The 14,400-nt window shown below is 47.9% G+C and overlaps 1 protein-coding gene across 1 annotated transcript in view; it reads right to left on the bottom strand.

The window, feature by feature from the left end:
* The window catches only part of Tff3 (trefoil factor 3), a 17,206-nt gene extending 3,018 nt beyond the window's left edge, over positions 1 to 14,188 (bottom strand). Inside the window, exons 1-2 of the mRNA XM_005360453.2 lie at positions 14,131 to 14,188; positions 12,635 to 12,703 (exon numbers count right to left, since the gene is read on the bottom strand). Of these exons, the coding sequence (XP_005360510.2) occupies positions 12,635 to 12,703; positions 14,131 to 14,188 (127 nt within the window). The remainder of the gene's footprint in view (positions 1 to 12,634; positions 12,704 to 14,130) is intronic.
* Positions 14,189 to 14,400: the final 212 nt, after the last annotated feature.

The raw sequence follows: 14,400 nt of genomic DNA, 5'->3' as shown, positions 1-14,400 counted from the left end.
GGAAGCTTCAGGATGAGCGTACAGGATGTGCAGGGGCTCAAGCAAGGCCCTTTTATACCCATGTGTTTGCTGGGTTCTGTGGACTCTGGCCTCTGACTCCACCACTTTCTCTCCTGTGAAATACCAGAAGACTCCTCCCCCATCCTGAGTCAGGGGGATGAAGTAGGGTGGGGAGAGTAATGGGGATGGGTGGGGATGGGGACAGTCACTTTAGAGGCAGCCTGGAAGCAGGGTCTGTCAATCATTGTATGAACCTAGTCTGGAAGAATGCTCTGTAAGGCTGCGAGGGACATTTGGTCTTGCGTTCCCAGCCACCTCACAGTAGCAATGCAGAGGACCCTGGGCCAATAGGTCCATAGCACCACTAACACCTGAAACACAAGTGACCTAGGCTAGGTGCCAGGGCCTCCCTGTCTATCACTCTTAAAGGCAGAAACTCTAGCTCTGCACTTTTCCCAGAGAAGCTATTATTATTATACACTTTAATAAATCCCTAAGATACGTTTATTCAGTGTATTTTGATAAAAGTAGTATACATTTAGTTTTTTTAAAATCAAATAATAGAAAGCCCCCTTCCTATCTGGAGACATCTCTTTTCAGCACTGTCAAACAGATTTTTAAAAATGTACTTGCTTAAGTGTGTGTGTGTGTATGTGTGTGTGTATGTGTGTGTATGTATGTGTATGTGTGTGTATGTGTGTGTATGTGTGTGTGTGTATGTGTGTGTGTATCTGCATGTATGTAGGGCCATGCAGAGGTCCGAAGAGACATCAGATCATCTAGAACTGGAGTTACAGACAACTGTGAGCCGCTATGTGCATGCTGGGATTTGAATCTTGGTCCTCTGAAGGACAGGCAATGCTCTTTACCACTGAGCCACCTCTCCAGCCCCTTCCTAAGCAGCTTTTAACCGAAGCAGGTGCAGACTCTTTGTCTGTGTCCAGTTCGCCTTGCCTTACTTTCAACACGAGGCTGACATTGGAAACTGTCCTTGAGCAGCCTGTGAGGATGAGGCTGGTGTGGGAAGACCTGGCTCCTAAAGGAAGAAACTGAGGCCTATCAGAGGCCACGCTGAAGTTGCTCCAGCAGCTAGGGCTAGCCATCAGCTCAGCGTGGGTCTTCCTTGCCTGGTCCTCGCTGACCGGCAGTGTGGCATCATAGGCTGGTCCTCACTGACCAGCATTTTGGCATCCATAAGCTTTAACAGGAACTACCTGAGAACCCTCCAGCACATTTTGTCCATCACCCCACAAAATGGCTGCATCTGACTGCTCCCACTTGACATCCACATTGGGTGTCTCATGGGCCCCCTAAAGGGGTGTCCAGAAGTCATCCTCCACTGACTGGCCAGTGGAAGCCAGATCTGTGTGCAAGGTCTGAGGTCTGATGGACAAGTCCAAGCCTGCAAGCTGGTCCTGGCATCAGAGATGCCGTCTCCCACATGGGGAGAGCATAGACTGGGGAGATACGAGAGTACACAGAGCCTGGATCAAAGACCAGACGCAGCCTGCAGATACTGAGACCCCATGACACCCAGTAGAGCCCTCAGAGGACTGAAAAGCCTTACAGCAGGAATTGTGACATACAATTGTCACAATTGTGTTGTCAGGGTGAGGTAAACTACCTGGGTTTTGAGGCCTGGGCATGAGTTCACTAGATGAACGAGGGTCAGAAGGGCATTGTGGTGGTACTGCCCGCTTAGCGATACTCATTAGCATCCCACAAATGTAGTCCTTGAGGCAGGTGAAGGCCGAACATGGTGTACCACCTCCCTTCTCTCAGATTACCACTCTCGGTTATCTGAGCCAGAAGTTAGGTGGAGGAAGGAGGCAAAAGCCAGGCAGAGTCCCCAGGAATTCGTGCTGGCCACCTGTCATTTGGTCTGCAGCTGCACCAGGCGTGGTCCTCCCTCCCTGTGAATGCATCTCTGGCCTCCCAGCCCTTCTGAGTCATCAGAACCTAGATGTGGATGTTTGGAGATGCAAACACCGTGACTGGTTCCGGGCTGCCCCATCATTCGGTGACAGTTGCAAATGTGACATGCCAGCTGCAGATGGTGATCAGCCCTACATAGGGCTGAGTCTCCTGCCTTCAGCACAGAGACAGGGTTCACCCATTACTGTTGGTCAGGAAGGTTCAGGCCCTGCTGTTCTGGGAAAATGATGTCCAGACTAAAGAATACTTGGGGCCCTGGCTTTGGCCGCCCTGGGGGACTGGCCACAGCCACCCGTAGCTTCCGCTGTCTGTAGGAGGGTGGGGCTGTGGCATGGAATCATCTCCAGGAACACCTTGTGGAACAGAGATAAATCTAAAACACTGTAGCTGACAGCTGCGCAGCAGGACACCACAACACAAACACAGCCCCGCCCTTCCCCTGCAGGTTCACGGCTCTCACAGGGACAGCAGTCACTCCAGGAGAGCCAGTCCAAGGCCTTGCCTTGCGGTGACCTTGAATCTTCAGGGAAGCCAAGAGCCCTTCCCTACAAGACCAGGAGGCACCCGAGGCACGCAGCTTTTCTCAAACGTTCACGAAAGCAAAGCTGCGCTGTGGGATCAGAACCCTGGAGCGATGGAACGGAAACCCCTCTGCGCAAAGGCTGCCCACCAGCAACCCAGATGAGCCACTGTCTCTCTAGGGCACCAGACTTCATTTGAACTAAGATGGTGTCCACATGTGCGGGGCTGGTCAGTGTCCTCAGCGTGTGACTTGGTTTAGAATAGGGTCCTTGTGGATGTAATTCAGTCAACAGTGATACCATGAAACAAGAGGAAGGGTGGCCCTAAGTCCTACTGACGGGCATTCTTTTAAGAGGAGAAAAAGACACAGAGACAGAGGGCAATGGGAGCAGAAACCCGGGAGAAAATGGCAGAACAAGGGGACAGAGGCAGGAGGGACAAGTTCACAAGCCGAGGAATGCCAGCAGCAGCTATCAGGAGTGAAGAGCTGCAAAGAGTCCCCTGATCTTGAGCAGGGTGTGGTAGCGCGCGCCTTTAATCCCAGCACTCGAGAGGCAGAGACAGGCGGATCTCTGTGGGTTTGAGGCCAGCCTGGTCTACACAGTGAGTTCCAGAACAGCCAGAGTTATGTAGTGAGACTCTGTCTCAACAAAACGAAGTCTCCTGCCCAGAGTCCATGCCCGGAACAACGCTCTGCCAACACCTTCATCTTGGTCTCATGGGCTTCAGGGTTGGAGAGCCAAGTCTCTTTCAGATGAACTGCCTCTCATGGTCCTTTCTACAGTAGCCAGTGGCTCTGAGTTCACATCAGCTCCTGCTCCAGGCGGGAAAGTCAAGACCACTGGTCCTTCCAAGGCTTAGCTCTGCTGGCCTCCCCTCATCTGGTGACCTCCCCTCTAGGTGGCCTCCTTTCTAAGTGGCCTCCCTCTGGTGGCCTCCCTCCAGTGGCCTCCTCTCCGGTGGCTTCCCCCCTTTGCTGGTCTCCCCACCGCTGGCCTCCTCTCTGTTGGCCTCCCCTCTGTTGCCCCCCCCCCGGAGGCCTTCCCTTCAGTGGCCTCCCCTCTGCTGGGTCCTCTCTAGTGGTCTCTTCTCTGGTGGCCTCCCCTCTGGTGGTTCACGCCATCAAACATCTGTTTTTGCCTCTCCTTCCATGGTGACTACACTGACTTTTCATTCTGAAATGACTAAATGACCCCATGTCCTCTAAAGCTCCCTACTTCCATGGGAGCATGGAAATTCTGAACTTTTACAGAAAATACTTGAAACCCAGATCGTTGGTCAAGAGTTGGTAAAGAACTTACACTAAAACTAGGGGAAACACAACATGATTTTTAAGACAAAAAACAAAAAATGGGAAATACACTATACCACAAACTAAGAGACCCAGCCTCAGTATGCAGTTCCGAACCACAAAACTAGAACTGACACGCCCTTCCCTGCATGCAGGTGCGCATGCTTCAAGAGAGCAATGACTCCCAGCGTGCCAGGCACATTAACAACAACCTACATTGGAAAAGCCTGTGTTTCAACAGGGAGAAACTGAAAATAGCACACCTAACTGCCTGTCAAACGGAGAATCATTTCCAAGGCACGTTAGGCCCATGTTCGTGTGAATGTGTCAGATCTACTTTTATTGAAATAAAAGAAATTTCAAAAATTAAATCTGAGTATAAATTGAAAATATTGCATATCATTTCTGTAGTTTACAAAACCAGCAAACATTACCATGTAATGTTGATAAGTAAGTGCGGGAATGAGACACGGTGTCTTCAGAGCCGGTGCTAGGGAGGGAAGAGGAAAATTGTTGTCAATCTGACAGACCTGGGAAGAGGGAGCCTCAACTGACCAATTGCCCCTCCTAACTGTGGCATGTCTGTGAGGCTTTCTCTTAACTGCAGGTTGATGTCCATCCCACTGTGGACAGTACTATCCCTAGGCAGGTGGGCCTGGACCATACAATTAAGCAAGTTGGGTCACCCAGGAGAAGCAAGCCTGGAAGCTTCTGTCTCCTTGTGGTCTCTCCAGCCTGCAAGTCCCTGCCTTGGTTTACACCTGTCTTGGCTTCCCTTGATGATGTAAGCTGTAAGATGGCGTATTTTCTCACGTCTGTGTGTGTGACTGTCTGAGTGTCTCTGTGTATGTATGAACGTAGATATGCATGCATAATTAATTGAAAAAAAAGTTTAAAAAAAAGGAGCCTACTTCTCCTTTCTTCTGCCATTGTGTGCAACACGCCCAACTTTCAGAATCAGGCGATCCCTGACCAAGAAACAAAAGGAAACCATCCCATTCTCCAATGGATTCTGATGAAAACAGAATCAGTTATAACTCTAAGATGCTGGAGGAGACCCAAGCCTTAAGGAAATGCCTTGCAACCAGATCTTATGGAGGCGTTTTCTCGATGGAGGCTCCCTCCTCTCTGGTGACTCCAGCTTGGGTCAAGTTGACATAAAACCAGTGCAGATGTATTGCTCCCGCTAATCAGAGTGGGTTTTCTCTAACACGCCGTGCTAGCCTCGCTTGCTCATCTCATCAGAACACACTGAGTGGACGTGCCATCTAGTCTGTGTAGGAGAGTGCCCTGTGTGACGTTTGCACAGCAACTGGCCAACAGTGTATGTCTAAGACAGTCTCCTACTGTTGACTATATTAGCTGACACATAGAGCCTGCTTGGAGCCCAGACTGCATTCCTGAGCAGGGGAGCAGGAATGTCTTAGCAAGTCGTGAGGAGGTGGGAGAGGGGATAACCTTCCATACTGAGACTCTGTGGACCAAGTGCACTCTTGGTGTGTCACCCTTGCTAGGAGCCATCTTAGTGTGTCAGAGCAAAGCAAGGTGGCTGTTCTGAGTTCTAGGAAGATGCTGCTCACTGTCCCAAGAGCAAGCAGGTGATTGCTGAGTGCCTGTTAACACAGGAGGACAAATGCTAACTATGAGCTTCATAAAATGTAGAATAGGAGTCGGGGGGGGGAGGGGGAGATCCCTTGCTTTTCACAAAATCCACCACTCCGGTCCCAGAATCTTCTCCAGCCGTGCCCGCAATGGTCAGCTCTACAGCACAGTAGACAGAGGGTTTTGAGTTCAAGGGAGACTGAATACACAGATAGCCTCAGGAAAGGTGTGGGCTGCCAAAACTTCACAGCCACGGAAAGGGTGTGCCAGAGGGACCAAGCCCTCTAGTGACCGCAGGGCCTCAGGCTGCTTTGTCTCAGCTTTCAGGACAGGTTTGCTGGCTTCCTCTGCTTGTGGGAGAGTCACCTCACAGCTCTCACCCCCCAGGAGGCTGCACTTTGCTGTGTGGCGCTTACTTCGTCAGGAGACAACGACCTTAAATCTCTTCCCACTCACTGGCATGCCCATGTCCCCAAGGATGCTTTCTCTCCTGGCATTTACTTACCTATGGGATACCCCCCCCTCAAAGAACTGAAGCAAATTGTGAGGTCTAGGGTCCAAATGTAGCGGCATGGTCTCTGTGCCCTAATGACCTCATTTTCCACACCCGCACACCAAGGCTCATCACAGACTAGCCACACTCCCAGAGCCCTCGTGACCAACTGGTTTTTATATGTCTTGGGGAGTTTTCCCAGTGAGTTAATATTTGCTGAGTTCCTGCAGGCAGAAATACTATTGAGCAAAGGACAAACAGTCAATATTTATTAGCCATCGCCAGGTGCACAGTCTTCCGCCAGCTGTTGTAGAAGATACGGAGAGGACCTGGTGGAGCTGTTGAGAAAATGCTGGTTGTGGAGGGGCAACTCAAATTCCCACCCCAGGCAGCAAGGCCACCCACAGAGTCCCCGGTCCTTGGTGGCTTGACGTATTGGGAAGGATGGAGGGGGTCACATTTCCCAACATGCGCAGTGGGTTGAAAGGGAAGAACATGGCTCTGTGGTCTTGGAACTAGCATATCACTTCATCTGGCAGAGGCAAAGTGGCTCTGAGCCGGCTCTGCTGAGCAGAAGGGGTGAGAGAGAGGGACAAGAGAAGGAAAGTAACAGGAGATGCTGCTAAGGCATGGGACATGGGACGGTATGGAGAGCTAAGACCCAGGCTGAGTCAAGACGCAGAAGTTAGGGCCTGTGTATCTCACCTTTGTTTAGTGGAGTGATGCTCCTGTATGCCCTGGTGCTGCTACTGGGGTTGATGGATGTCAATGACCAAGTTGGGCTTTCTCTTACATTCTAGGGATCATTGGTGTGATAGGAACTAGATATGACTAGTTACTGAATACATTTGTCATACAGGCTCACTTAGAAAACGAGATTTTTAAAAAAAGTTGTTCCAGGGGTTTTAGAACCTGAAAATTTCCCCCTTTTCGTGGTTCTAAAACTATATCGAGTCATTCTATTATATTGTCCTTTTATATGTGAATTGTATTGCTATAATTAAATTATGTTGTGAAAGAAGGAGAAGAAAAGGAAGAATAGGAAGAGGAAGATGGTGACTGTGATGACTGACGGGAGAAAGACAGAAAAAAATCTCATTGGATGATAATATTGTAACTTAATTATTCACAGAATGATGTGGGATGCTCTGTATGCTATGAATATGTTTTATTACCATTGATTAACAAAGAAGCTTCTTTGAGCCCATGGCAGTGCAGAATAGAGCAAGGTGGGAATTCCAAGCAGAGATAGAGGAGAAAAGAAAGCAGAGTCAGAGAGACGCCAAGGAACCACTGAAGGAGACAGACCCTGGATGGTAGATAGGCCACAGCCACACGGCAATACACAAATTAATATTAATGGGTTACTTTAAGATGTAAGAGTTCCTTAATAAAAAGCTTAAGCTAATAGGTCAAGCAGTATTGTAATTAATATAGTTTCTGTGTAATTATTTTGGGTCTGGGTGGCCAGAAAACGAATGAGCAGCCTCCACTTAAAAAATGGCTCCCAAAGTGGGGCATGAATCCACATAAGACCTAAAAAAAAAAAAACCCTAAAAAAAAAAAAGGCCTCCGGAACCCAAAAAAAAAAAACCAACAACGGTTCCTGGGAACCAAAATTTTTTTTTCAGATTTATTTTTCAGATTTTTTTTTCTTTTTTGCTGCTAGTGAGTAGAGGTGCTGCAGTCCTTTAAGAGAGGTCTTCCTGACTCAGCATTGGCAGCGAAGATTGCACAGCTTCTTTAGGGGAGGGCTTCCTGGTTCGTGCTAGTTGCACTTATATGAGGTCTGTGAGCAGTGTGTTACAAACTGTTTAATGGTAACATAGACCCTCTGATTAACAGAACCCCAATGAGCAGGAAGTAGTTTAGAGAACAATGCCTAAATTCCCTAAATGATTGTTTATCGGTGTTTGTTTACATTTAAAGGGGGATATGCTATAGAAATGAATACTTTGCATTGGTATGGATCTTGGTTTACTGATACAAATTTAAGGTCGATTTTGTTATATGTATATTTCTGCTTTTGATCAAGGTACTGTGTTTGTGCAACTCATTTAAAAATGTAATGTATAATTAAAAGTACAGGTTAATAGATGGTCATCTATAACAATCAAGCTTGTAGTCATGCTAGTTAGGTTTTCTAGATATACAGAGCTATATTTCAGATGGTTAGATAGTCTTCAAATATTTCAAGGATGCACAAAATATGGCACTTGAATGTTTAAAAAACTTAAGACATTTTATGACAGTGACACCTGTCTGCTTCTGGCAGCACCAATTACTTCAGAGAGGTTGATAGGCATTGAAAAAAAGTTATTATGAAGTTTGCCTTCAATGTGACAAGGCCAGCCATTTGGGTAAGAAATTGCTCTTACCTGGACTGCTGTATGAACTAGACTTGCAGGACCCACAGAAAAATGACTGCTCAAGTTGCCTAAAGAAGGTGAGACCGTCCTTCAGGGTTCCTGCTTCAAGAAAGAGTCTGCCAGACATTCTGCAGGTCACAGAAGAAAGTGACTGACAAGCTGTCAATATAAGCAGAACTGTCTTTGAAATCTCCTGCTTCATGAAAAAGTCTACCAGACACTATGGGCCTGTAGGCTGAAGTTGGGTGCCCACAATATAACTAAGAATTTTGGGTGACTGTCCAGGCAACAAGATATCTCTGTCAATTCTAGAGTTTTAAGTTTCTTAGTTCTTGTTTACTTAGGTAATATTATATCCTACTGGAGTCTTTAATGGAGTTTTAAAAAGATAGTTATAATTATAAAAAATAAATTAAATATAAAACTTTAGACTCACAAAGACAGGATAAATGATAAAGAATTTTACTTAATTTGCCAAATGTAAATGGACTAAATATTGTAACTAATTCTTGCTTAATAACTTGACTCCATATAGTCAGATAAAACGTAATGGTGGTGGGCTGTGTAGAAGAGCCACACCGTGGACAGGAGACCAGGGCGCCACTGTCATTATCATGGTTATGGCCACCCTGTGTAGCAAACTCCACACGGACTTAACACTAGGGACAGTTAGACTTGCCTCACCGTGCTGGTCAAGGCCCTCTCTTCCTGCCACAGTGACCTCCTTCCGTGGGCAAAGCTTTGGCCTCAATTGCCCTTAAGTTCTCTCCCTAGGATCATCTGATGGGGGAGGTGCTCCAGGCTCACCTCCCTAGTGACCCACAAGACAGAGGGTAGCCTTTGCAGCGGGTACAGTGAACAGAAGAAATACACTTGGCTAATAAACATTGATGCCTGGCCCAACGCACACACATCAGAAGTGTGTGCCCCTGTGGTACTGTCGAGGCAGACATTAGCTATCAGCGATTGCCTGTCTGGGCAGCCATGGGGCTCCTGGGGGATTAGAACGTAGTCTCCAAGGCTGTGCAGTTGCCTGCCGTTCTGTCTTAACAGCCCCTGGCAAAGCAGCAGCAGACAGGATCCTGGACTGGCTCCCTCTGCTGCTATGAGGGCCATTTAGATTATATTATAATATATTTAGATTTAGATTATAGTTGATACTCTTGTGTGCCCGGGCATATGGCAAACAATGCAACCATAAAGCAGAAGAGTTGATAAGTAACTCGTGGGCCATTAGGAGGCTTCTGAGTGATAAGGACTGGGGAGCATGAGGAGCCAGGGTGTCTACCCTTCCTGACCTGGCATGCCTCCCACAAAAGATCCTTAAACCCTTGCAGGAATCCCCTAAAGTCATGCACAGGGACTTTTGGCACAGCATAAAGTGAAACAAAAGGAGTACTGACGTATTTCATCAAAAATATGTTAGAACCGGATCCTATTTTTCTTCCTGGAGACACTGTGTTATGCTGTAGCAGAGTTTTAAGTCAATTTGCTGGAGTACAGGCCTGTTGGAAAATTCTAGGCACCTCTTTGGTTTGACAAACAGAATGGATACTGTCATTTTCCTCACTGGGTCTTGTGTGTTTCCTGCCCTCTCTGCTCCTCCCACGTTACTCTGATCGAATGGAATTCAGTGGGTTACCGAGCAAGGTTTTTAAAACATCCAATGACCAGCGGTGGTTTAGCTTCCAGGCCTCAGAGCTGGGAGGAGGGGCTGTGATTTTAGTATCAGACAAGACAGAGAAGTCAAGCAGACACAGCATGAAACACGACAGAGGGCTGTTATATGTTACAGTCTACAGCAAAGAGGGGCAGCACTAAGCGTCCTGCTGTGGGGGCTGGAGAAAGCCCATCTGCCCTGTAGTCCAGGAACCATGGGATTGGAACAGAAGTGGTTCAGGGAGGGCACCATCGGCAGAGGAAACACCACTGAGATAAGAGAGGCTAAGTGGACAAAAGCTATTTACATAGTTACAGAATATAATCAGAAAGCCCAGCGTATGGTTACAGGGATGAGGCTCTAATCCCGAAATAACACAACCTCTTCATTAGCAGCATTGAATGGTGTATTTGTTTCCAGAGAAAACAGCAAATCTGTAAAGTGGAAATGTTACTGTCACTTTATGATCAGGCTTGACAAAACCAGGAACTGTTGACATTTAAAAGAACAACAAATCAGTGAGATGGCTCAGGAGGTAAAGGCACTTGCCACTCAGGCAGGGCAATCTGAGTTCCATCCCTGGAATCTGTATGGAAGGTGGAGGAGGCAGGGATCCACAGTCTTGCCCTCTGACCTCTGTGTCCATGCCATGGCACATGTGACCCCACCCAATACGACAGTAGTAACCCCGAAAACAAAAGAATTGGTGACATGGACACATTCCTCAGAAGACAACAGCTCCATGGAATCATCCCAGCAGAGACTTAGGCCAAAGGATGCCGGGCAAACGTTCTGAGAAGCAAGCCCGTCAGAGTCCCCATGCTTAGAGCATCCAGGAGTCCTGAAAGGGCTCCAGACACCAAGTAGTTCTCACGCTACAATGGCTGCTCTGGAGGAAAGGACAGAAAAACCCACAGGTCTCCCCAAGTTGTGTCACACACGGGAGATGCGGGCATTGAAGTCATAGATCTTCAGAAGAAAATGTAACAGGAAGTGTTTGTGCCTTGGGTTAGGCAGATGTTATTAGGCAGGACACAAAGAGTGAGTCATACACACACACACACACACACACACACACACACACACACCTGGATTTCATCAAAATTAGGATTTATTCTTTGTCAGAGAGTGCCAAAGTAAACAGAAGGACCAATCATAGACCAGAAGAAAATATCTGCTCAGCACACAGTGATAGGAGACTTGTTTGTTTCATGGGTGTAGGCCTGACCTGGCCTGGCACTTGCTTTGCAGCCGCCTCCCATCCTCATCCCCTCAGGTACAGGGATTCCAGGGAGAGCCACCACACGCAGCTGTATGAGGGATGTAAGAACACGGACAGCAAAACAACTAAGCACCTGATTAAAAAGCTGGGCAAGAAAGCTCAGTCGGGAAAGGTGCTTGCTGTCAAGCCTGAGGACCTCAGTTCAATCCCCAGGACCCACATGACGGAGGGCAAGAGCCAACTCCCCTAAGTGTGCCCCCCTGAACTCCACATACCTGCCCTGGTATATGCATGACCAAATAAAAATAAAGTTTTTAATGTTAAGAAAGTAAAAAATGAACTATCTAGACTACCAGACTACTGCTAAACACAAACCCCCTAAAAACAAACAAACAAACAAACAAAATAAGGTCATGCAATGTTCAACACCATTTGCTAATTGAGAAAAGTGTGTTAAGATAAAAGGGGGCTGTGCTGTCACACATACTGATAACACCGAGGGCTGGGTGAACCCAGAGAGCATCCGGTCCCCTCACCCATTGGTGATGGGCAGGAGAAATGGCGCAACTTCCCCCATCCTGACTGATAAAGTTCAACATACCCCAAAAAATGATGGGCATTTATCCTAGAGATCAATTACCAAAGTAAGTCCAAAGATTCGACCAGAGGATCCTGGCAGCTTCCTTTCTAACGAGGGAACAGCTGTGAGAAAGAGCAGTCACACAGCAGGATACACGGACAGGAAGCTCTGAAAGAGGCGGAGTCAGGGAGAAAACAAGTTGATTATTTGGTTCTTGGAGGTGCAGGCAGTAGACAAAGGACATCAAAATATTTGGGGCGGGAGCCAAGGGAGGGCAAAATGACAGTCTATTCTTGACTAAAATAATATTTACACAATTGTGTGTATTTCTAGAACTTGCTGAATTTACTTAATTTTTATTAGTTTTGTTTTTGAGACAAGGTTTCTCTCCATATCCTTGGCTGTCCTGGAACTAGCTCTTGTAGACCAGGCTTGGTCTCGAACTCAGAGATCTGCCTGCCTCTGCCTCCCGAGTGCTGGGAATTAAAGACGTGAGCCACCCCACCCCACCACTGGTGCTTTCTTAAATGCGCATGACTCACATATTAAAACATCTGATTTTAGATAAAACTGCATGGTATAACTATTACCCTTATTGAGTTCCCCTAGTAAAAAGGCACTGGGTTGGAGGCATGCTGCTCCCTGAATTGGCCAGCAGAGGGCACCAAAGAACGGTGGTTGCGAAGTGGGACAAACCAGGCAGGACCCACCCTTCAGTTTTTTTTTTTTTTTAATTTTTATTGTGCTACATGAATATCAAACAATTACTGAGTGCTGAGCAATAAATAAATAAATATGGGGGTAACTGGCCATGACTCTTTGGGGGAAAACCTGGCAGTTATGACTGCGAACTATGTCCTGTCCTCGGAGCCTCTAGGAGGCCCAGTGGGGGTGGGGCGGGTCCCTTCCAGCACAGCTGCGCAGCAAGGTGATTCTCCTTTCCAAATCTTTAAGACTAACCTGGACGTCGGAGTTGTCCCGTGGACAGCGGGGACTCCTTCCTAGGGCTGTTTCCACAGGCACGGGGATCTGGGGAAGCGGGAGGAGCTAGAAAGGGTGACAACCGACAGTATTGAAGGGCAAAGGGGGGCTGTGACCAGGAAGAAGGATCACATGGGCAAATCCAGACCCACAGAGCCAGGGCAGGTGAATTGAGGCTCTCAAACCCCTTGTTCATTTGCTTCTTATCAGACTAACGGCTGTGAGACCACCAGGCACCACCACCTTTGCTGCTTCTCGGAGATACCCAATGGGATGTCAGACACAGCGGAGACCTCAGAAGGCAGTGACACAGAAGGACAGGCAGAGAAAGCAGATGCCACTGAGGGACTGAGAACATTTGAGGGGGCGGGGTTAAAGGGAAAGAGGCCGTTTTTTTTGTTGTTGTTGTTGTTGTTGTTTTTTGTTTTTGTTTTTTTTCATGAGACACTATTTTTCCAGAGCCAGGAGGAACCTCTGGGACAGGCAGAGGGAGACACAATCTGCACGCTGCAAGGGGCCACACAATCAGCTAAGTCATAGGGTAGGGCAAGCAAGCGTTTTGAGAGACTGAGCAGGCTCCAAGCCTGTGACTGGTTTTATCTGCTCTTGTGTCCCAGTTATACACCCGAGCCTCTCCTGTACCACCAGGGCTCTTCTCTGGCAGTTAATGACTTCCCATCACTAGCCCCATTCACAGGGCCAATAATAGCAATGCTTTTTTCTGCTAGCTACCTGCCTTCTCATCTCCCTCAGAAACAGCTGCCTGAGGTCTCCAGGAAGGCAGTAAACCGGATGTCACTCCAGCCACACCCTCGCTGAGTGGGAGCCCACCAACTCCCAGCGCTCCCCTCTCCCATGTTGCCCCATGCCCACAGAAAGTAGCCAGACTTGAGTCGGCACCCCTTTATCCAAGGAGTCTAAAATGTTTGGTTGAGAGACTTCACCCCAGCTCCCTGGCACCCTTTTATACACAAAGTCGGGATTATTTGGCTGGGGACTTCATCCCAGTTCCTGGAATAAGCTCCCTCCCCTGGGGAGTTGCCTCAGTCCAAACTCCACCTCCGAGGAAGCCAGCCAAAAGGTGACCTCTCCCCAGGGAGGGTCACAAAAGCCTGCGAAAGGTAACTCTTCCCCAGGGAAGGTCAAGACCACTCCCACAGGCTGTTTAAACTGCCCCTCAGAGAATGAACACTGGTCTCCAGGTCACCCGTGGTCTCCCTTTCTCTCTCCTATCCTCTCCACGTTTTCCTCCAGCCATCCAGCAGTATTGTCATTCATTAAACATGGGCGTCTTTTAATTTGGTCTGATTTGGATTTGGAGAGGTTTGTTGGCCAGAAGAAAAATACGTAACACACATCAGGAAGAGGAGGCAGTCAGTGGACAGTCAACCATGTCAAAAGTGAGCAGCTTGCTGAGCATTTGGTAAAGTGAAGGGTTTGGGGAACTGTAATTAGAGATCACGTGTTACTCCTACAGGGTCTGACATCAGAGTCCACCGAGCTCTGTGAAGAGACCCGAGTGTGAAGAACCATAGCACGGTGGATTCTCACATCCGCATGGAGTGCCCCAGCAGTGTCCAGAGGCTTGCTGCTCCCAGAGGGCATGAAAAGGTGTTAAAAACGATACCTCCGACTCGTGTGCCTGTGCACACCTTCACACACTGTCGCTCACACATGCACACACCAACGTGTTCACAAGCATGCACACTTGTGTACACACATAAGCACATGCATGGATGGTGTGT

Source organism: Microtus ochrogaster, linkage group LG2 (assembly GCF_000317375.1).
Source record: "Microtus ochrogaster isolate Prairie Vole_2 linkage group LG2, MicOch1.0, whole genome shotgun sequence".
Classification (NCBI taxonomy): domain Eukaryota; kingdom Metazoa; phylum Chordata; class Mammalia; order Rodentia; family Cricetidae; genus Microtus; species Microtus ochrogaster.
The sequence above is the reverse complement of the archived record's forward strand: the minus strand, read 5'-3'. Positions and strand labels throughout refer to the sequence as shown.